The sequence below is a fragment of the Hyperolius riggenbachi genome, chromosome 3 (genome assembly GCF_040937935.1).
Source record: "Hyperolius riggenbachi isolate aHypRig1 chromosome 3, aHypRig1.pri, whole genome shotgun sequence".
In the NCBI taxonomy this organism is placed as follows: Eukaryota; Metazoa; Chordata; class Amphibia; order Anura; family Hyperoliidae; genus Hyperolius; species Hyperolius riggenbachi.
Genome location: NC_090648.1, coordinates 489799751 through 489824066, shown reverse-complemented (window position 1 = coordinate 489824066; position 24316 = coordinate 489799751). Strand labels below are relative to the sequence as shown.

General features: G+C 45.8%; 1 protein-coding gene across 2 annotated transcripts in view; it reads right to left on the bottom strand.

The window, feature by feature from the left end:
• PARVB (parvin beta) overlaps nt 1–24316 on the bottom strand; it is a 73613-nt gene that overhangs the window by 25724 nt on the left and 23573 nt on the right. Inside the window, exons 1-6 of one of the 2 annotated variants that reach the window (XM_068278184.1) lie at nt 19168–19292; nt 16144–16233; nt 14450–14520; nt 12431–12533; nt 5881–6021; nt 5091–5206 (exon numbers count right to left, since the gene is read on the bottom strand). In XM_068278184.1, coding sequence (XP_068134285.1) covers nt 5091–5206; nt 5881–6021; nt 12431–12533; nt 14450–14520; nt 16144–16233; nt 19168–19237 — 591 coding nt within the window. In that variant the 5' untranslated portion in view covers nt 19238–19292. Of the gene's footprint in view, nt 1–5090; nt 5207–5880; nt 6022–12430; nt 12534–14449; nt 14521–16143; nt 16234–19167; nt 19293–24316 lie in introns of those variants that run through there. The other variant, XM_068278183.1, reaches the window with a different exon arrangement.

The window sequence follows — 24316 nt, the reverse complement described above, 5'->3', positions numbered from 1 at the left end:
TAGCAAACAATTTTCGTGTTTCTAGTTTATGCAATACAGATTGCAGAGGCTGTCTACAGCCATTCATCCCCAGGAGTTCTGCAGGATCGGCAGGTGCGCGGGACCTCCTAAGAGGATAGAGGGGGGCACAGCGCAGGAAGGTGGGAAAGTGGGCACAGAGCGGCGGGGAGGGGGGGGGGGGAAGCCTCCCCTCCCTCACCTAGGGCCCCCCTTGCGCACTCCCCCCCACCTCCAGAATTCCAGCCAGCCAGCGGAACGGCTTACCGAGAGCGATAGCTCTGTGTGCCGCTGGTCTGGTATTCTGCACTGACACTGTCCAATCACGCTCTCGCAGTACTTCCTGTGAGAGCATAATTGGACAATGCAATGCAGGAGACCAGACCAGCAGCGGCACACAGAGCTCTTCTCTCGGTAAGTGATTCCCGCTCGCTGGCTGGAATTCTGGAGGAGGGGGGGGCCCTAGGTGAGGGAGGGGAGGCTGTATTGCATGAGCTAGAAACACGAAAATTGTTTGCTAAAACAAGAATTTTCGGCAAACAGTGTCATAAACAAAATGGCTGCTGGGGAATCCCCGTTCCCCGGAGGCCACCTCAGTGTCAGAATACGCGTTATTTCACATGCATGGGTGGGTCCAGGGGATTAGGGCACCTCCTGCTCTGGTCACCTGGACCCACCATCTATGTGAAAAATCACTGGTTTCGCCACTCTAGTGTGGCCTCCAGCGATCAGGGATTTCCCAGTGGCCATTTTGATTGCATCACTGTTTGCCGAAATTTCTTGTTTTAAAAGGCAAAATTTTCGTGTTCTCAGCCTCTGCTATACAGATGCAGAGGCTGACTGTGACCATTCAGTGGTGGGAGTTCGTCAGTGTGGGAGGGTGGTGAGATGTCCTAAGAGGATACTGGCGTGGGACCACTCCTGAGGTTACTGGCGTGAGATTATCCCAAGGTAAGATCCCTGGTTAATTTAGAACAATAAAGGACTTTTTTCGTTGTCGTGTTTTTATTTCTTTTTTTAACTTTGCTGTAATGGGTAAGGGGTACCGTGTACCCCTATACTCATTTCTCCTGGGGAGGGGCGGCTTCCGGGGTCCGCTTGTTAAAGGGGAACCCCGGATGGCACCATGAACCCCCCAGGACGTCGGCGGCCCCCACCTCCTCCTGGGGTACCGGAGGTGGGGAAGAGCCCCGTGTCCATGGATTGGACAAGGGCTCTGGGGAAGAGGTTGGCCGCCCCTCTCCTCCAGAGCCCCCCCATACCATGGACCATGCGGGCTGGTATAGCTCAGGGTGCGAAGCCCCACGTGGCCGGGACTCCGCATTCTGGCTATCCCAGCCTGCATGGGGGACAAGGGGTTAAGGAGGCTTGGGAGGGGGGACCCCACGCTGTCTGTTTTCATGAAATGTATACAATATGTATACAGAACTCGGAATGCAGTAACCTGTTCTGCAGCAGTGTCATTTTACACAGTTTAAAAAACATTTTTCTTATGAAACTTTGAAATCGATTTTTTCAAAAACTATAAGGTCTTTTCACAATTTTTTTTTTTTACCATGTTCCTACTCATCTGCTTAACATACATGCCAAATTTGGTGATGATAGCATGTAAGGGGGCTTTACAATTAACCATGGAATTTAGCACTATTGACTTCAATGTAAACGCGAATTCGGTACTCGGAATTGCCGAATTTTCGGGTTTCGAGAGCTTACTCGGAACTGCCAAATTCCGATGGCAAACTCGAAATTCGGAATCAGAGAGAGCTCAGCCCTAGTGGCCACCTTAAGGCTAAAAGTATCAGACGCAGAGGATCAGCAGGACAGCCAGGCAACTGGAAAAGATATGGCAGCCTCCACATCCCTCTCACTTCAGTTGTATTTTAAAGCATTTTAAAATACAGGATTTTACAAAGCCTTTTATTACTATTACTTTGCTGTATTCAGTTTTCTGTATTTAACTTTGTTCTGTTAAAAATAGAACTGGAAATAAATTTAGTTTGGGCAGCTTAACCACTTAAGCCCGAAGGGTTGAAATTTTTTTACATCCGAGCAACTTTCACCCCCCATTCATTTGCCAATAACTTTATCACTACTCATCACAATGAATTGATCTATATCTTGTTTTTTTCGCCACCAATTAGGCTTTCTGTGGGTGGTATATTTTGCTAAGAGCTACTTTACTGTAAATGCATTTTAACAGGAAGAATAAGAAAAAAATGGAAAAAATTCATTATTTCTCAGTTTTCAGCAATTATAGTTTTAAAATAATACATGTCTCCATAATTAAAACTCACGTATTGTATTTGCCCATATGCCCCGGGTATTTCACCGTTAAAATTATGTCCCTATCACAATGTATGGCGACAATATTTTATTTGGAAATAAAGGTGCATTTTTTCCGTTTTGCGTCCATCACTGTTTAGAAGCCCATAATTTATTAAATCATATTGATATACTCCTTTGACATGAATATTTAAAAAGTTCAGACCCTTAGGTAACTATTTATGTTTTTTTTTTTTTTTTATTATTGTAATTTTTTTTTTTTTTTTTTATGTAAACTTGTATGTGGGTATTTTTTGGTGTGGGAGGTAAACAGGGTTTTTTTTTTAATATATTTATATGTTTATTTGTAATTTTTTTTCTTTTTAGGTGCAATTTGCTATTTGGCCACAAGATGGCCAGAATCAAAAAGTCCTGGGAGCGATCGATCTTGCTCCCAAGCACAAGAAAGGAGCCCAGAGCTCAGAAAAGCCGCAGCGTCTGAAGAGACGCTGTCGGCTTTTCTCCGGGGCGGTCCGATCAGCGAAAGGGATTTATAATCCCTTTCACTGATCGGTGGGCTAACGGGCAGCAGCGGGGGCGCGCACGGGGGGGGCCCGCGGGAGCGCGCGCGACCCGCAGGAGTGCGCGCAGCCCAACTGGACGAGAAATCTCGGCCAGTTGGGCTTAAGTGGTTAAAGGGGAACTTCAGCCTAAACAGACATACTGTCATCAAGTTACATTAATTAGAATAGATAGGTAATATAATCTCTTACCCACCCTGTTTTAAAAGAACAGGCAAATGTTTGTGATTCATGGTGGCTGCCATCTTTGTCATGGGGGCAGCCATCTTTTTGGTTGAAAGGAGGTGACAAGGAGCAGGAGACACAGTTCCAACTGTCCTGTGTCCTGATTACCCCTCCCAGCTGCACACCCTAGGCTTCAACTGTCAAATTAAAAATGTAAAAAAAAAAAAAAATACACCAAAACAGCAGAATGAGAAAAACAACATCAGAAATCCCATCATGCTTTGCACAGCATCAAGGGAAAAAAGCCCGGGCAGTTTTCTTCTGTGCAGCTAAAAATGAGGCTTGTAGAAGAGAAACAAAGTTCTGATGCTGTGAAACTGTTAAAGAAACACGAAGCCTTTTCAGTGCTGCTGAGTCGATTTTTAGTCCGGAGGTTCACTTTAACCTCCCTGGCGGTAACCCGGACCTGAGCTCGGGGTAGGAAAAAAGAGATGCGAGCGGTAAGCCCGAGCTCAGGTCGGGGTAGGGAATTGCATTGTTAACCTGCAGGTCCGGCTGTGCAGCGTGACTCCAGCCTCTGTCGCCGGCTATCTGCAGCCTCTTCTGGCCGCCAGGATCCCCACATCCTCGCTCTTGTTCCAGGGACCCGGCAGCCAATCAGTGCGCCGTGACATCGGTGGGGCTAAATTTAAAAAGAGGGCATGTATTTTTTTTTATGCACAGAAAAAGTGTATTTTATGTATAAACATGTATTTTATGTATACATATATAAAACATACACATGTATATACACACATGTGTACACAGGTGTATACATGTATATACATGTAGACACGTGTATACATGTTGCCGCCTGCACAGACGTCTGCCTGGATTTTGACTACTCTCTGCCTGCCGCCTACACAGACCTCTGCTTGGATTTTGCCTACTCTCTGCCTGCCGCCTGCACCGATATCTGCCTGGATTTTGCCTACTCTCTGCCTGTCGCCTACACAGACGTCTGCCTGGATTTTGACTATTCACTGCCTGCTGCCTGCACCACCCTCTGCCTGGATTTTGACTACTCTCTGCCTGTCGCCTGCACCACCCTCTGCCTGGATTTTGACAACTGTGTCTGCCGCCTGCACCGACATCTGCCTGGATTTTGACTATTCACTGCCTGCTGCCTGCACCACCCTCTGCCTGGATTTTGACTACTCTCTGCCTGCCTTATTTGTACAGTTTCACAATTTAAGTTTATTCATACATTTAATTCAACACATTTGTGTTCTAGTCTTTTATTTATATGCAGAATGTCTACCAGGCTTTTATTCTGGCATATTTTGGTGAGTTATGACTTAAGAATTGAAGGCCAAGGATTCTTGAAAAACAATGTACCGCTTTTGACTCCCAATTCCAGACAGAAATGCACCTCCAGGGAGGTTAAAGGATATCGGAGTTGAAAGAAGTAAAAGCAGAGGGAGCAGGCATGTATATAAAGTAGCCTTCATGCCCACTGCTCCCCCAGTTCTCCTTCCTCCTCCTCTACTGTGCAAATGCCTCCCGCAGCCACTCCATGGTCGACTGGGTCAGACAAAGGCCCGGCCAGGCATTAGTGCACAGGCCTGGCTGCGCTTGTCCTTGAACGCATGCCCACGGCCGGGCACGCTCTGCGGATGAGGTCACGATTACATGGTGTGCATGCACAGAAAGCTCCCGGCTGCATTTCATGCAGCGGTCTGTAATTTGTTTATTATTCAATTTTTCCAATCAAGTTTGTGAGAAAGAATCAAACACTGCTAATGCCTTCTGAGCGCCCTCTAGTGGCTGCAGCTCTCGTGCTTTGAGCCCGACAGGAGAAAAGTGCTATACAAATAATAAAATTATTATTACAGTCAGCTAGAGAATGGAGCTCACAATTTGTCCACAGCAGCAAGGGAAAAAAATCCTTTATAAAGTGGCATATCTAGAGAAGTGCAGGCATGGGGGTGGGGTCCGGGGGGTTCGCAATTTCAGTGTCTGCCATATGTGCTATATTACCCAGATACGCCCCTAAATTTACACCACAAATCCCAACAATAAAGGCGATTGTTTCAGGGACGTTACCTTCACTACCACCACCTGTACGCACACATGCTCGGGAAGTCGGATCGGTGCGCAGAAATGCATGGCCAGGGCTACCAGAAGGTGTAGAATGGCGATCAGATTCTTTCCGTGAATCGCTGGGGACAAACAGAAGGAAGGTAAACACTTATTAAACAAAAGTAACATTTTTTTTAGTGACAATTCAAAACAAAATGTGCTAGAAATCGATAAAAAATATGCTCAAATCAATAGTTTCATATGCTTGCATTACAGATTTACTCACGTTAAGATACTGACATGCCATACCTCCATTTTTACAGTATAAGCTGTGACGGTGCGTATACAGATAGTAAACTAGCTGCAGTGTGTGTTGATCTCTGAAACTTCTGGTATGTACAGTATAACATGTTACTATGAGCCTCTACTGATAGTAAACTAGCTGCAGCGTGTGCTGATCTCTGCTAATCCCAGTATGTACAGTATAAGCTGTTACTCTGTGCCTGTACTGATTGTAAATTAGCTGCAGTGTGTGCTGATCTCTGCTACCTCCAGTATGTACAGTATAAGCTGTTACTCTGTGCCTGTACTGATAGTAAATTAGCTGCAGTGTGTGCTGATCTCTGCTACCTCCAGTATGTACGGTATAAGCTGTTACTCTGTGCCTGTATTGATAGTAAACTAAACGTGGACACAATTTTATCAAGCTTGTGCCTAGCCTCAAGCTACTTACAACTGTTTCTATAACATGTGAAAACAAAGATATGTAATAATTAGTATTTAGGTCTTTAATGTAGTCCCATAGGGCACTCACAGTCCACGTTCCACCGTATGGCCCACCCCTGTGGCCGCAGGAACTCCTGGACGTCGTCTAGGATGGTCTGCAGCTTCTGTTTCTGTGCGATCTCAGACTGCGTCACCTCCGCCACGCTCAGCTTGCGATTGGCCAGTTTTTCTGAAAGAGATTACGATCTGAGTAATCAGAGAGCAAGTTCTGAGTTCAGGTCCGCTTTAAAGTGTCCTTGAAGTGAGAAGAATATGAAGACTGCCATATTTATTTCCTGTTAAAGGGAACCTTAACTGAACGGGGGGTAAAGAGTTTCACTTACCTGGTGCTATTACCAGCCCCCTGCAGCAGTCCTGTGCCCTCTGAGCCGTTCTGGAATCCTCCGGTCCCCCGCTGTCACTTAGTTTCGTTTTTGTATCGACCGGCCGCCATGCGTATTATTGTAAGCATACCCTACTGCAATTAGCGCTGTTGCGGACCGCACCGCGTACAAAAATACGCGTTGCCGCATTTGTACGCGTTACGGTTCGCAACATCGCTAATTTCAGTAGGGAATGCGTCCAATAATATGTGAGTCGACTAGTGAGTCGTCAAAAATGAAACTAAGTGACAGCGGGGGACCGGAGGATTCCAGAGCGGCTCCGAGGGCACAGGACTGCTGCAGGGGGCTGGTAATAGCCCCAGGTAAGTGAAACTCTTTACCCCCCGTTCAGTTAAGGTTCCCTTTAACAGGAAATAAATATGGCAGCCTTCATATTCTCACTTCAAGGACACTTTAAAGCGGACCTGAACTCAGAACTTGCTCTCTGCTCTAAAAGATACACAACAGAATAATAAACTTTAATAACAAAAAACATTTATTCGTTACAGCTGATACAAATCCTAAAATAAATCTGCACAGTTTCTACTTCTTGATCCATGGAAGCAGACATATTGTTTCAACAATGCTGTTAAAAACAAAGAAAGCCCTGAGAATCCCCCTTAAAAAGATGGACTGGCCCAAAACCTGTCTGTTCCGTCACATTCTTTAACTGCCTACTTTTTTCGCGAAAGAACCCCTTTGGGAAGGCTAATCTATAACCACACCCCCTAGCAATGTGATAGGCTAAAAAGGTTGATTTTTTTTTAATAGATATACATATGCACAAAGGGGGATACTGGTTGCTTGGCAGTTGGAAACAGCTGTTATTTCCTACAACAGACAGGAAACTGTCATGACATCACACTATGGGAGGGGTTTCCCCACAATATCAGCCACCCAGACGTCCCTGATGATCTACTGGAGAAAAAGGTAAATATTTCTCCTGGGAAAGGGGGGGGTATCAGCTACTGATTGGGATGTTACAGTTCCTCTTTTAACAGTGTGAAGTTTTATTCTCCCGTCAGCTTCTGATATTTCCGAATAACGTATTCTGGCAGCTTCAGTAACGTCTATCGCCTCAGGCAAGTAAACCGTTTAGATCTGGAAATCCTAGCATGCGGTAAACTGTGCTTCTCATTAAAATGTATAAGAGGAAAATCCATTTCATTTCTCATGTTTGGGCAATGAGATGGACCGCTAACATAAAATCTGCTATTTCAGTGGAATCGTTTTCTGAGGCGATGTTTCCTTTCTACTCATCCACAAACCAGGACGTCGCCGAGATACAAAGGAATCCGCCCCGAAAATCAACACAGTAAATATAGGTGGCCATACATGAGACGACTTGGCGGTCGATTGATCATCAGATTTGATTATATTGAATCGGATTAACCACTTCAGCCTTCAGTGTTTCACCTTATGCATCCGAGCAACTTTCACCTCCCATTCATTCGCCAATAACTTTATAACTACTTATCACACTGAAATGATCTATATCTTGTTTTTTCCACAACCAATTAGGCTTTCTTTGGGTGGTACATTTTGTTAAGTTTTAGGTCATTATATCTTTAAAATAATACATGCTTCCATAATTAAAACACACGTATTTTATTTCCCCATTTGTCCCGGTTATTACACCATTTAAATTATGTCTATGTCCCTATAACAATGTATGGGATCAATATTTTATTTGGGAATAAAGGTGCATTTTTTCAATTTGCGTCCATCACTATTTACATGCTTATAATTGTGAACAGGAAGTGAAGAGAGTGCCTGGCTAACCTATATTGGGGGCAACTGCACCTAGCTACAATACTGGGGGCACCTATACCTGGCTACCTACCTATACTGAGGGTGGTTTTTGGGGGAGCTCACTGCAGCTATAACGTGCGGTGCAAATTGTCGGGTGCTGTGCGATCATTCCAATTTTGGGGGGTCGGGGCACATCCTTACAAGTTTGCCTCAGGCACCAAAAGTTCTGCAACCGGCCCTGACCCCCTTTCTTCCCCTTTCTATGATGGGCTGCCAGGAGTTAATAGAGGGGGCCGGGAGACTACCAGAGAGACATGAGGACCAGAACAAACCTGGGGAAAGGCTACACAAGACCGGCCAGTCAGTAATCCATTCCACTTTTGAGGAAAAATCCTCAATCTCCTCCGGTCCTCCTTTCCTTGTTACATGAATGACACGAGTGCAGCCATTCCAATCGCTTCCAAAAATGGGAGCATCACAACTCTGTGCCAATACTAAATTCCTCCAGATAGGAAGAGAGCTATGGGCTACGGCCTTGTGCCTCTAATAACTACAGGGAGATGGGCGTTTGGGAATGCTGTACTCCAAACAGAGCACTGTTGCCACAGCTGCAAAGACGTGACATTGGAACTCCATTGCAATTTAAAGAGACACTGAAGCGAACTAATTTTGCCCATTTTACCTTATAATTCGTTTCAGTGCTCTCATGACAAGTAAACCGCCGTGACCCCGCCGCAAAACGAGGACTGCAGAGCCCCCAAATCCCTCTGCAAATATCCACGACCAAGTTGCTGCTCTGAGAGGCAGAGCTATCTGCTGTAGCTGTCAATCGCTGCACGGATCGCCACCTCTCCCCGCCCCTCTCTGTAAAGGAAGAGTGAGAGGGGCGGGGAGAGGCAGTGATCCGCCGCGATTGACATCAGGAGGGGCAGAGCTGAAGCTGAAAGCTCTGCCCCTTCCAGGAAATGGAGGCTGGATTGTCCCCCGGGGATTTGGGAGCTCTGCAGCCCTCGTTTTGCGGCGGGGACACGGCGGTTTACTTGTCATGAGAGCACTGAAGCGAATTATAAGGTAAAATGGGCAAAATTAGTTAGCTTCAGTGTCTCTTTAAGCGAGCCACAACTGTCTGCTGGCTAAAAGGGAATGTAAATAATTTTTTATTTTTTTTTTAAGCCAAGCTGTGAAGTGACTTATCAAGTCCTACTAATAGCACTAATAGCATTACTAATAATTATAAACCATTTCAGCTAGCAGGTATTTTTCACCTTATGGACGAGAAATTTCAGCGCTCCTCCCCCTTCATTCCCCAATAACTTTATAACTACTTATCACAAAGAAATTATCTATACCTTGTTTTTTGCCACCAATTAGGCTTTCTTTGGGTGGTACATCATGTTAAGAATTATTTTATTCTAAATGCATTTTGACAGAAATACAAAAAAAAAAAATTTCATTTCTCAGGTTTCGTCCATTATAGTTTTAAAATGATACATGCTACCGTAATTAAAACCCACACATTTGCCCATTTGTCCCGGTGATTGCAATGTTAAAATTATATCCCTAGTATAATGTATGCTGACAATATTCTATTTGGAAATAAAGGTATATTTTTTTCAGTTTTACATCCATCGCTAATTTTTAGCCCATAAATTTATAATATTGCCCTCTAGACATACATATTTTTTTTATTCCCTAATGTCTGTAGATGTAATTTTACTATTTGGCCACAAGATGTCCTCACTGAAAATACTATGTAGTATAACTACACTACAAAGGATACAATGTATTTCTACATTGTAACTAGAGAAGTGACATAAGGCTTCAATGAAAGCCAGCAATCACAGTTCCAGCAGGGAGTTTAATGAGTGGGAACATTGCTCCCATTTATAAATCTAACAATCGGGCAGCGGAAATCAACAGAGGGAGGAAGCGCGGCGGCTGTATTTAAAGGGAACCAGAGAGGAAGCACCCTTGTGTATTTTACCATGTATATCAGTAAGAACATTAGAGAAAACACTTACCATGCTGTCTGTTTCGTCCTCACTGCTAAAAGTGTCTGTTATCAGCAGTCACAAGAATCCCAGACTGAGCAATTAAATCTGGCTTTGCTGGGAATGATTATTGCTGAGTCATTATAGCAAAGCCACAAGGGGGCAGGCTTGGGCTTGAAATAACACCACAGAAGACAGACTTAGCTATAATCTTTCTGTAGCAAAGCTAGACGGAGCAGCCTGACTTCTCAGTCGGGGATTCTTATCAGACGTGATAACAGTCAGATTACACAGAGAACAATGAAACAAAGGGCAGATTAGGTGTTTACTGTCATGTTCCCACTGATTTATAAGGTAAAATACAAGAGGGTGCTTCATCTCTGGTTCTCTTTAAAGAATAAACACTGTTTTTGAACAAACAGTGTTTATTCTCAGCGGACATACTCAGGTAGGCACAAGGCTCTTTTGTCCCCTGCAGCCAATCCCCCCTGCATTTGGAAACATTGCGATTGCAGGCATCTGCCTGCACAGCCCCCAAGCTGCAGGGACGTGACTAGCGCGTCCCGGCGGCTCTAGCAGCTGCCGCTGCGGACGTGAAGCTCATGTCCTAGCGGCATAAATGCTTAACGTGCCTATTAAAGTGGACATGAACTCTTGCACAGGACAGAAGGAAAACAGAGAAATGCACCCTGTATGTATTTAGAGGGTTTAGCCTGACTAATTTCCCCTTATCTGTGACTAATCACAAGTTGTAATTTGATCTCTTCCCTGTGTCACCTAAATGCCACGGCAGATAAGCTCTTTTGAAAGCACGAGTTTACTATTCTTAAGTGCCACCACATTAGACAGCAGGCGTTGGGTTTTACCACTGGTGGTGCACCTCTACGCACAGCTGAAAATAAAGTCATTAAGGCCCAGTTCACACTTGTAAACGCAATGCGCAATCGTGATTTTGCATTACTTTTTCGTGGATTTTTCAGGAATCCCGGGAAAATGTTGCATGCAGCATGTTCAGAGCTGTGGAGTCGAGGAGTCGGAGTAATTTTGGATACCTGGAGTCGAAGTTTGAGTTGGAGTCGGTACATTCATAAACTGGGGAGTCAGAGTCGGAGTCGGATGATTTTGGCACAAAAGCCACAGCCCTGGTAAGTATTAGACTAAGGAGTTGGAGTTGAGGAGTCTGAGCCATTTTGGGTACCTGGAGTTGGAGTCGGGAGTTTCATAAACTGAGGAGTCAGAGTCTGAGTCGGATGATTTTTGTACCGACTCCACAGCCCTGTTTACAATCGCTGATAATCACAAATGTGCCGCAATCGCTGGAGTGTAATCCTGTAGGATTACTTGTGCAGCACTTGTGCGAATCACGGCCAGAAAGTGCCTGAGTGTGAATGGGCCCTGAGACAGCGCATGGAGTCCATACATTCCCCTTGTGGCATCCAGTATATACAGGGTTACTGACACAGAAGTGAGCGGTATGTTGGGGAGCCGACCAGGGGAGCAATAAATGGGGAGATAATACCAGTTAATACTCCATGCGCACAAGCAAGGGAAGCCATGCTCATCCTGTTGAGGGCCCAGGATTTAAAGGGTAAAGGAGGTGCTGAGGGGAGTGGTCAATTTACATACAAAATCATTAACCGTCTGCAGAGGGGGGAGGTGGTCACCGATATTTAAAGGACAACTGAAGTGAGAGTGATATGGAGGCCGCCATATTTAATTCCTTTTAAACAATACCAGTTGCCTGGCTGTCCTGATGCCTCTAATATTTTCAGCCATAGACCCTGAACAAGCATGCAGCAGATCAGGTGTTTCTGGCATTATCAGATTTGACAAGATTAGCTGCATGCTTGTTCCTGGTGGGATTCAGACACTGCTGCAGCCAAATACATCAGCAGGGCTGCCAGGCAACTGGTATTGTTTAAAAGGAAATAAATATGGCAGCCTCCATATACCTCTCACTACAGTTGTCCTTTAAAGATGGACAATAATAAAAATAACGCAACAAATAAAATTGCTTTTTTTTCCCCTTCTTTTACAATATCCATGTAAAGATTATTTAGTCAGTGTTTGCTCATTGCTCAGTCTTTCCTCTCCCCGATTTACATTTTTAATTTTATTACAGGGGGTGATATCTTTAGTCCTGCCAGACACCACTCTAGAATTTTTTTTTTTTAGTTCTAAAGCCAGTAGAAATAATACCCAATGTCCCATTATGCTGTAGGAGGAGAATTCCGCATAGCTAAGAAGCCTAGGCAAAGCATCACTGGGAGGGAGGGGTTACATACCAATATACAGCAATATATAGATATAGGAAGGGAAATTACCATAAAACTGGGTATCCTGAATAATTTACTGCATTGTACTATATTTCACTACAGGGCCTCTTTAAGGTCACGCATAGGTGGTATTGTATTTACCGGATGTCACAACTGAAATGTATTCTAGTAATGAGTAATTATTACACTTCAGTCACCTAGAAGTTTCTGCAGGACTTGTCCGTCGTAAAAGTCTTCCTCCAAGTTCTTCACTATGATTCTCTCCTCTACAAGAACCTCATTGATCCAGTCTATCAGAACCTGCAAGAAAACCAGAAAAAAAAGGTTGTGATCATCCAATCGGGATCTGCGGAGGAGGCCGTCCCAGAATAGCTCTGAAGGACTCTCCTTGCATTATAGGCTGTCCCAAGTGTTCCTCATTCACTAGAAAGGCACATTTTATTATTCGGAAGATCCGCAAGCTGCAGCTCACCCTCCCGGATCTCTCGGTTAGTGGAGGGCAGATCAGCTAGGCACAGAGCTATGAGTGGCCCCACCCACCACCTCCCTCTGCTGCTGAGACATCAACTCTCAAGCCAGTGCAGCACCGCCCACTCACTCTCTCTGCTGCTGAGAGGTCAACTCTGAGGCCAGTGCATATTATACAGATATTTGTACTAAGTCATTATACAGATTTGTCATACTCCCGGCTACCTCAATCCTGTAATGTCCGCTCCTCTCCATGCGTCACTGGCCACAGTATAATGATTAGGGCCGGATCTGTGCACATCTGAGCGGTGCCTTGCGTGCACATGCGTGGGGTCTGGCATTTGCACAGTCGCAGCGTATGGCGTTACATAAGGCGACCTTTGCTCGGTATAAAAGACCAGCTCTGCCCTGTAACAAGTGCTGTTCATTCTGACAGCTAGTGTTGGCTCCTGTGTGTGCCTCATATGTGGCCAGCCCTGCTTCTGCTGATATTCCCGCTGTGACCCGGTCTGCCTGACTACTCTTGATCCTCATCCTCTGGTTTGACCTCAGCTTGTAAATTGGACTATGCTGTCTGCTGCCTAACCCGACCTTAGGCTTGGATACCAGGTAAGTCTGTTTGCGGTCTGATATGGGACTCTCCTCACTGAGAGGTTACCATGCAGCAGGGACAGCCATACTATCCCAGGGGGAAAAAAAACACATATATAAGTAAATAACTGCTTGTTTTACTTATATAACAGATTTATTGTACTGTCCAAGTTTTGATTTCAGTGAATTTTACATAGTAAATAAAGAGAAAAACAGTTTCAGGCCTTTTCCATCTTTACTGCCTCTGACTGAAGCTAGTCCTGATGTCATTTCCTCCCTTACTCTCCTAGAAACTGCACTGTCATATCTAGCTTGCTTTGTAAACATATGTGAGCACAGCATAGATTCTATTTTAGCAGCTTCTGCAGAGGGGCGAGTCCTTCTCAGCTTTGTGTCCCACTGAACTTCCCTCGGCCTATCAGGGAGGAGCAGGAATGCAGGAGGGGAGAAAACAAGCTTCCCTGTTCTTGGTAGTGTGCCAAATAGAGCCAGGCTTGACTGAGATAAGATTTATCACATTTATGATTATATTGGAATTCTTGCAATGTAGGGTCAGGTTGCAGACTGCATTAAAGAGACTCTGTAACATGAAAAACATCCCCTGGGGGGTACTCACCTCGGGTGGGGGAAGCCTCGGGATCCTAATGAGGCTTCCCACGCCGTCCTCTGTCCCACGGGGGTCTCGCCGCAGCCCTCCGAACAGCCGGCGACTGTGCCGACTGTCAGTTCAATATTTACCTTTGCTGGCTCCAGCGGGGGCGCTGTGGCGACTTTCGGCACGGAAATAGACGGAAATACCCGATCTCCGTCGGGTCCGCTCTACTGCGCAGGCGCCGGAAACTTGCTGGCGTTCTCCTAGGGGTGGGCACTAGGCTGCAAAGACCATCATCCCTTGCAGGGCGTTCTGGTGAAGAGCCGTGGTCACCTAACGCTCCATCTGCCGGTGGATGGGTCAATGGCTCCCCCAGTCATAAGAAGACCATTTTCTAACTGAATGCAGTAAATATTATTTGAACTTCAGTCTACCGCTCAAATTTTATTTTGGGGAATTGTGTTCTGTTCTCAAAATGGTCTCAGTAAAAGAGAATGAAGTACAGAAATAAAACGCAAAGGGGGTTCCTCACTCTACAAACTAAAAACAGCAGATATTGAGTTACCTTCACCAGCTCCTTGAACTTGGTGTCCTCCTTGGAGTTGGGGTCGATCATGGTCCTCTCCTCGTTCTCCTCTGGGAAGGGACAAGACAGAGCGGCCGTGAGAGACATGATGGCAGCGATTCACCAGACAGAGAATAATGGAATATATATACGCAGTACAAGGAGGGGAAATAAATCTACTTCCTCTGGAAAGTGTGTGGGATTGTATGACAGGCCCACCACGAGGAGATTACTGCAGCCTTACAGGAGGACCTCGCTGCTCTGACTGAGGGACACAGACACAGGAATATCCTGAACTCCATCACTGGACTACGCATGTCAGAAACCTCAACTCTGTACAGACTTGCTGGTCCAAATCAATCATTCATGATCAATTCAGCTGACATTCCAGCAGCAACATTGGAAAGTCATAGACATTAGCCTGGCTAGAGTTACCATCCTGTTTTAGGAAGACAATAAGGGATGGCCCTGAGGGGGGGGGGGGGGTGGGGGGGGGGGCTGGGTTAAAGGACAACTATAGTGAGAGGGATATGGAGACAGCCATATTTATTTCCTATTTGTCTAATCGCAAGTGTGACTTGATCTCTCACCTGTGTCAGCTGACTGCCACAGCAGAGAAGTAACTGGCAAACACAGGATGTTAACAATGTGTCTAATATGTCTGCTTCCATAAAAGCAGGAAAGAAGTGATGTCACTTTTGGTATCACAGAGAAACAGTAAAGATGGAAAGAAATATTTGATTTTTCTCATATCACATTTCTCCCACATCTGACAGTGAACACTAAAGATAGGAAAGGTAAGCTAAATAAGGCATTTCTTATTGGATTATTATTTTTTTTCTTCAGTAAATAAGGAGTTTCATCCTACTGCTGATCTGAATGCAGCATGCTTGTTCCGGGTCTATTTGACTGGGAATTAAACTGTTGTCATTGCTAGCATTCTATCCCTGGAGGCATCCATTGTGGTGGGAAGTTCCAAGAGCTAGAGCTCAGCTTAGATGTGACACAGAACTACTTGTCTTGCCTCACACAGCACAGTGTTCTCCCCAGGCTCTTTTAGCCGGGTGCTCCACCCGGCTAGTTTTGGTGACCACCCGGCTGTCATCAGCTCAACTCCACCTCTGCTGTAAGCAGAAATGTGCAGAGAAGCACTGGCCCTGCATTCTTTCATCTCGCCCCACCCGGCTACTTTTTCATGCCACCCGGCTGGAAAAAAATTCTGGGGAGAACACTGCGCAGTGTGACTCTCGCAGGAGACACCCAGGTAAACCCAAGTTCCCTAGCTAGTCACAGGAAGCGGCATTCAAGGAAGGGGTGGGCAGATCAGAGGCTGTACAGGAAGTTGGGCAGATCAGAGGCTGTACAGGAAGTTGGGCAGATCAGAGGCTGTACAGGAAGTTGGGCAGATCAGAGGCTGTACAGGAAGTTGGGCAGATCAGAGGCTGTACAGGAAGTTGGGCAGATCAGAGGCTGTACAGGAAGTTGGGCAGATCAGAGGCTGTACAGGAAGTTGGGCAGATCAGAGGCTGTACAGGAAGTTGGGCAGATCAGTGGCTGTACAGGAAGTTGGGCAGATCAGTGGCTGTACAGGAAGTTGGGCAGATCAGTGGCTGTACAGGAAGTTGGGCAGATCAGTGGCTGTACAGGAAGTTAAGCAGATCAGAGACTGTACAGGAAGTTGAGTTTTACCGTACCGAGTAGGGTGTCCTCCGGATGAATGTCGATAGGAGTCGGGGACATCGGGGCATTGATGGCATTTTTTCCTTCCTCCTGAAGATCGGTCACTGAAACAAACAAGCAGAGCAGGATTTATGTCAAGGACGATAAGATATCTTATTTTACAGGCTAAACAGCATTTGAAAAAAATATTAATTGGTTATTTTGAATGAGCATTCGATAAAAAATAAATAAATTAATAAAAAAATGACTCACATCTGGAACATATGAAACCAAATACAGGAGAGACGAGAGATCGCCAAACAATCGCCCAAAATCAGATCCCGCCCAGCAATCGCCAACAATCAGATCCCGCTCGGCAACCATCAGATCCCGCCCAGCAATCGGTAACAATCAGATCCCGCCCAGCAGTGTGGGGGAATGCATAGCTCCCAACTGTCCCTCTTTCGGAGGGACAGTCCCTCTTTGGCAGCCTTGTCCCTCTGTCCCTCTTTCCTCCTCATTTGTCCCTCTTTCAGGACTTTGTCCCTCTTTCTATGTAAATATATGTATTTCTCTATTAAAACATGTGTTTGATTGACTCTTAAAATTAGTAATATATCAATTTAAAGGATGAGAATAAAGTTTAAACATTAATATGAAGGAAAATGAACCAGGATAGAAAGGACCAGTGTGGTTTGAATTATAAAACCACATATTTTTCTTATGAAATCTTTATGGTATGCGTAACTAGGGGCACGACGGGGGCGTGATTAGGGGTGTGGCAGAAGCGTGGCTTAAGTGTCCCTCTTTCGCATCTCAAAAAGTTGGGAGGTATGGGGAATGTAGCAATCTTATGGCAGAGCTAAGAAGGTGAGACATGCACAGATAAATATCCGACAACAATGCAGCAGAAAGCATAGAATATCGCCCTCTGCAGCTCAGAAACAGCATTGCGACCAGACCACAACAACAACACAAGCAAGGCTTTATGTGGATCACCGGTCATAGGAATAAGTCAGTATTGTTCTCATGTAGTCAGGCCATTCTATAACAGCCTATTGCTAGCAGACATTCTTCTATTCTATAAAAATTGTTGTATGAGTTTAAACTCTCATGCTTTCATAATACGGTTTCTGTCTTTGCTCGGTTAGAAAATTGATGAAGTCAGAGCAATGCACCATTAGTTTTGTAACTACCGGTAGTTTACCATCAGTACAGGCACAGGGCAAGAGCAGGTACTGTACATACCAGCATAGATCAGCACACACACACTGCAGCTTGTTTAATATCAGTACAGGCACAGAATAACAGTTTATACTGTACATACTGGAGGTAGCAGAGATCAGAACGCTGCAGATAGTTTACTATCAGTACAGGCATAGCGTAAAAGTTTATAAAGTATATGCACTAGAGAGGGAGAAGAGATCAGCACACGCTGCAGCTAGATTACTATCAGTACATGAACGGCGTAATGCTGGGAACACACGGCTCGATTCTGAGCCAATAAGATGGCTCGATAGATCACGTCCGATCACCGTTCAATCGTTTTGCCGCTCGATTCATCATTGGAGTGAATTGAAAAAAAAAGAGAAGAAAAAACAAGCAGAAGATATGAGAATTGAGTGTGCAAAACGATCGGGCGCAGAATCGAGCGCCAGAATCGACCAGTGTATTCCCAGCCTAACAGCTTATACTGTACATACTGGAGGTAGCAGAGATCAGCACACACTGCAGCTAGTTTACTATTAGTACAGGCACAGAGTAACTGCGTATACTGTACATACTGGGATTAGCAGAGATCAGCACACGCTGCAGCTAGTTTACTATTAGTACAGGCACAGAGTAACAGCTTATACTGTACATACTGGAGGTAGCAGAGATCAGCACAAGCTGCAGCTAGTTTACTATCAGTATAGACACAGAGTTACAACTTATACTGTACATACTGGGGGTAGCAGAGATTGGCACAAACACTGCAACTAGTTTACTATCAGTACAGGCACAGAGTAACAGCTTATACTGTATATACTGGGGGTAGCAGAGATTGGCACAAACACTGCAACTAGTTTACTATCAGTACAGGCACAGAGTAACAGCTTATACTGTACATACTGGAGGTAGCAGAGATCAGCACACACTGCAGCTAGTTTACTATCAGTACAGGCACAAAGTAACAGCTCATTTGCCCCTGATCAGCCAGCAAAGAACCATCCTGCCCAACCAGTCTTCTGCTAGAACTCTTGACTGTGACCAAATCTTGAAAGTAATATCACCTTAATGCCGGGCATACACGGCTCGTTTTATATTATCAATCGACCTGCTGATCGCTCGATTGGTAATATTCAACCTGTCCGATACCCCGCCAGATCAATTCTGCGCTCGATACCAGCGGGGAGAACAATAGGAGCAAACGAAACGCTGATTAGCAGCGCCCGCGGGGACGAGCGGTGACGTGCTGGCTCGATACCGGCGCATTCTCGAGCCGTGTATACCCAGCATTAGAGGAGCTCACAATCTAATCCCTACCCCAGGGTCAGATTTGTGGGAAGAAACCAAAGTAGCTGGAGGTCATTTCACACAAACACGGGGAAATCATACAAACTCCATGCAGATACTGTCCTGTCAGATCAATAAGACACAATCTTTAAATAAATGTAACCCTCCTTGTACATTTCATTATTGATCAGGAACACAACTGGAGCGAGACAGATATGGAGTCTGCAATGTTTATTTCCTTTTAGGCAATACCAGTTGCCTGGCTGTCCTGCTGATTCTCTGCCTCTAATACATTTAGCCACAGTCCCCGAACAAGAATACAGATCAAGTGTTTCTGACATTATTGTCAGATCTAACAAGATTAGCTGCATGCTTGTTTCTGAGGCGATTCAGACACTCCTGCAGCCAAATAGATCCGCAAGACAGCCAGGCAACTGGCATTGCGTAAAAGGAAATAGATACGGTAGGTTCATACACCTATCACTTCATTTGTACTTTAAACTCTCATACAGCCAATAAGCCCCCAATACTCTCCCAACACCCGCCCCCCCGTCCCCCCTGACCTGTCTTTTCCACTTTCTCACTGATCCCGGCGGTCTCCCTCCTGCGTTTGCGGCACAGCAGTCCCGACATGGTGGCCTCGGTGATCTCCCGGTAGTGAAAGGGCGTTGGACAAAGCGACACGCAGACAGCAAGCCCAGGTTATTTCTGACAGGGTGACGATCGGATGACACAAGGGGGGGGCTGAGCTGGGGGGGAGAGGACTCCGGACAGCTGCTATCCCAGGACAGTAAAACCAGGAGCTGAGCCCCTGCACTGGCGGCTATAATAACCGTCTCCAAAGAGGAATTTAGGGTAAAATTCAGCCAATCGGCAGTGGCAGAGACTGCACTGTGCGGAGGAAGGTAAATCCCTGGTGAGTAAACATCGGCAAATCATGGAGGGTAACAGCGCTATACAGACGGCAGTGCCAGGAGCTGTGCCAGCCTTACAGACACTCATTAGCGTAATGCAGGATATGGCACGGCGGCCACATCTATTTGTGTTTATACGCATGCATAAATAATGAGCGGAGGAGCGGTCACCCCTAATCCCCGGCGTGATCAGCAAAAATAGACACAACCGACGCTGGGAGAGGAGCAGACAAACTTCACTGCAGAGAGAGGCAGATGGATGAGTTCATCAAAACCGCCGCAAGTGTGGGGCACACAGAGGTATGTTCCCCCAGTGTCTGCAAGGGTTTCCTCCAGGCACTAGGGTTTCCTCCATTGTCCCAAAAACATAGAGAAGTTTATTAGCTTCCCATAAAATTGTCCCTAGACTACAATGGATATAGGACTATGGCAAGATTGTGAGCTCTTCTGAGGACAGTCAGTGACATGACTTTTAGCGGCTATGCATGGCTGTAATCTCCTGTCAGGAAGCACAGCATAGGAGATGTGTGCAACATGTTTGCCAGAGACGAAGCACCCTCATGTATTTTACCATATAGATCAGTGGGAACATTAGAGAAAACACCTACCCTGCTGTCTGTTTCATTCTTCACTGCTCAGCCTGCTTGTTTTCAGCCCTGATAAAATCCTCGACTGAGCATTCAGTCTGGCTTTGCTCAGGAATCAAGTGAGAGTGTGAGCTCCGCTGCCAACACTTTCCATGGGCCCAGGGATGCAATATTTTAGATGTGGGGGGGCTTCTGGTGGACAGTTTATCTACCCTCTCTACAGCAGCACCCTCTTTATGAACAAGATCTTTCTATGCAGAGCAATTGATAACTTTAGATGGAAATTGACTGAATTTACAATTAGACAACAATGTTGGGACATCAATCGATAAGCATTCGGGAACTTTAAAGGCCCATTCACACTTAAACGTTTTGCCGGCGATTTCGGCAAAACGCTCAAAAGCTGGCGCTTTTGAAAGCGCTAGTGTAATTAAACCCTATGGGCCCGTTCTTACTTGGGCGATTTGCGTTAATCACCGCAAATCGCCCAAAAACGCAAAAGCGTCACCTGCACCATTTTCAAGCGATTTTCCGGCGCTCAAGTTTCAGTGCTATAGACGCGCTAAATGTGATTGCCGAAAAATCGCCGCAGTGTTCAGTGATTTTTCTGCTGAAAAATCGCTCCTGAAAAAACACCAGCTGTAATGGCCGGCGTTTGGCAAATGCAAGCGTGAATGAGCCCTTAAAGCGTTTTTTTCTTTGCCAGCTTGTCTGCTTTATGGTTGTGTTACAAAGACCCGAAAAAGAGATAATGTAGAGTCTCCTGACTCCTCAGCTGAATTTCATTGTAAAGAACAGAGGCCGCAGTCAGCTCCCCACACCCCGCATCACACGACACACTCATGGCCACCAGATGATGCCCGGGCCTGGAGATAGGAGAAGAGATACTGTCTGGTGGCCAGCAGAGGGCAGCGCAGAGAGACAACCCTGAAGATCGTGTATAAACAAGCGCACAATACCAGGAAGGTGATCGCCACGCCGACTGCCAGTAATATCTGTCAGGAAAAGACAGTTTTACTGGCAGCTAAATTTATTGCAAGGAAGATTGTTTAACCAGAGAATTTGTTTACCAAAAGAAACAAAATTGCATCACATCGAACCTATGTTGCTAAAGGACAACTGAAGCTAGAGTGATATGGAGGCTGCCATATTTATTTCCTTTTAAGGATGCCCGAGGTGACATGTGGCATAAGATAAGATAGATGTGTATGTACAGTGCCTAGCACACAAATAACTAGGCTGTGTTCCTTTTTTGCTTTCTTTGCCTGAAAGAGTTAAGCATCAGGTATGTAAATGGCAGTTCCTGTCTGAGTCAGGACTGGGTCAGACTACAGTGTGACCCTCACGGATAATAAATTACAACTATAAAACACTTTCCTGGCAGAAAATGGCTTCTGGGAGCAGGAAAGAGATAAAAAGGATCAATACTTCATAGATTTTAGCTCTGGCATACTTCAATGAATGTGTCATTGAGCAAAAACTAAAAAAGTAGTTTTAAATATAAAAGTAGACAGGGGATAGATACAATTGTTTATTAGCTTATTTTCACTTTGCGTGTCCTTTAACTATTTAAAAAGAGTGTGGTGATTGAAATCTACGCTCTGTTTTGGTGGTCACCTGGCTGGCAGGGTGTAGATTTCAATCACTGCCTCAGTGCGCATCCCCAGTTTTCGCCGCTGAATCCCCGCCGGGTCCCGTTACAGCTCACTTGCTCTGCCTGTCTCTATGACGGCAGAGCCCTGTGAGCTGTTCAGGAGCTGATTTCGTTGGCTTCTGGCCGTGTCTATCAATGTAAGCAACGCCCATTGGCTTACATTGATACACGGTCAGGAGCCAATGAAAGCAGCTCCTGACCAGGTCACATGACTCTGACGTCAGAGATGGCAGAGTGGATCTCGGGAGGATCCCGGCGTGCGGCGGTGACGGCGAGTAAACGCAGGGATTCGTCCAGATTCCGTCGGTATTGTACCAGCAGAGACCACTGGTACTTTAGTTGTTAAGCAATACCATTTGCCTGGCAGCCCTGCTGATCCTCTGCCTCTAATACTTTTAGCCACAGGCCCTGAACAAGCATCCTCACAAGTTTGCTTCAGGCAGCAAAAAGTCTAGAACTGGCCCTAAAGGACAGGTGAGATTTTCATGCACAGGCTCGATCAGTTGGGCGATTCGAGAGATTTCATGCTAAAATAGATTGGGAATCGGCCTGCTGTGTATAGACAGGCAACAAATTTGTCTCCAATCAGATTCGATGAGAGAGATCTATTTCTTGGACGATCTACCCATAAACCATGAATGGACACCTTTCTTTACAATATGGAGTGTGTACTGGTGTCCATCTGCTATCAGAATCTACCCATTACTGACTGCTACTAAATCTCACTATAACCATCTTGCCGGTCAGTGACATTATCTGCATGTCATTCATATCTGCTTGTTCTATCTGCACATTATTGGAATTTGGCTCACCAGAAAGGAGGGAGGGGGAAAGTTAGCAGAGAGGAGAGCAGACAGCATGACTCATCAGAAGGGAGGGGTGAGGAGGAGTTAGCCGAAAGGGGAGCAGACCGCATGACTCATCAGACGGGAGAGATGAGAAGAGATTTAGCAAAGAGGTGGGGCAGAGCTGCAGTTCCCACCATACTGTGGTCCAATTTCAACATAATTTTGACCTGGCTGGATTCGAAAGGGGGACATTTTTTTTCCTACAGGTTACAAAACAGCAACAGAACTTTTAGTAAACTCTACTCTTTCAGGATATGGCAATGGATCCATAGACTTGGGTCTACTACCGGGTCCCTTTAACCACTCTGAGCACCTTCTCTTCTGTCTCCTCTCCACCAGACATTGGCCATCAGAGGAAGGCCAGGTGGAGATACCTGCAGGGCATTCATATGAATAAATGAAACTGCCATATTGAAGGTTAGAAATGGTATGCTATGCATGCCTTACACACACAGTCTAGATTACTGTCAGTCTTCCCCAGTTGTTGATTGATTGTTATGGGTGACAGTTTTAGGAATGAGCGCTGTACTGATAAACTGTTCAGCTATCGCCAAGAACCATGTACTGTTCTTCGGAAAGGAGAGAAGTGTCGACAGGTGACAAATGAGCAAGTGGCATCATGAGGCATGTAAGCCAAAAAGGACACAATGTGCCTGTTTGGTGCCAAGCCATCTTGACGCGCTCTAACGATTAGTGAAACAAAAGTAGTGAGGAGGAGGAGGAAAAGAATCATTTACAAGCATTCACTGCAGAAATTTGGAGAAGAGATTAAAGATTACGTATACAGTATATAGGAGGAAAAAAAAAAAAAAAAAAGAGAAAAAAAACAGAAACAGAAACAGGCATATCACCGAGAAGAAGGCTCCCCACTGCTCTGCAGATCACCCCTTGAGAAGAAGGCTCCCCACCACTCTGCATATCACCCCTTGAGAAGAAGGCTCCCCACCACTCTGCATATCACCCCTTGAGAAGAAGGCTCCCCACCACTCTGCATATCACCCCTTGAGAAGAAGGCTCCCCACCACTCTGCATATCACCCCTTGAGAAGAAGGCTCCCCGCCACTCTGCAGATCACCCCTTGAGAATAAGGCTCCCCACCACTCTGAAGATCACCCCTTGAGAATAAGGCTCCCCACCACTCTGAAGATCACCCCTTGAGAATAAGGCTCCCCACCACTCTGCATATCACCCCTTGAGAAGAAGGCTCCCCACCACTCTGCAGATCACCCCTTGAGAAGAAGGCTCCCCACTGCTCTGCATATCACCCCTTGAGAAGAAGGCTCCCCACCACTCTGCAGATCACCCCTTGAGAAGAAGGCTCCCCACCACTCTGCAGATCACCCCTTGAGAAGAAGGCTCCCCACCACTCTGCATATCACCCCTTGAGAAGAAGGCTCCCCACCACTCTGCATATCACCCCTTGAGAAGAAGGCTCCCCACCACTCTGAAGATCACCCCTTGAGAATAAGGCTCCCCACCACTCTGAAGATCACCCCTTGAGAATAAGGCTCCCCACCACTCTGCATATCACCCCTTGAGAAGAAGGCTCCCCACCACTCTGCAGATCACCCCTTGAGAAGAAGGCTCCCCACCACTCTGCAGATCACCCCTTGAGAAGAAGGCTCCCCACTGCTCTGCATATCACCCCTTGAGAAGAAGGCTCCCCACCACTCTGCAGATCACCCCTTGAGATGAAGGCTCCCCACCAC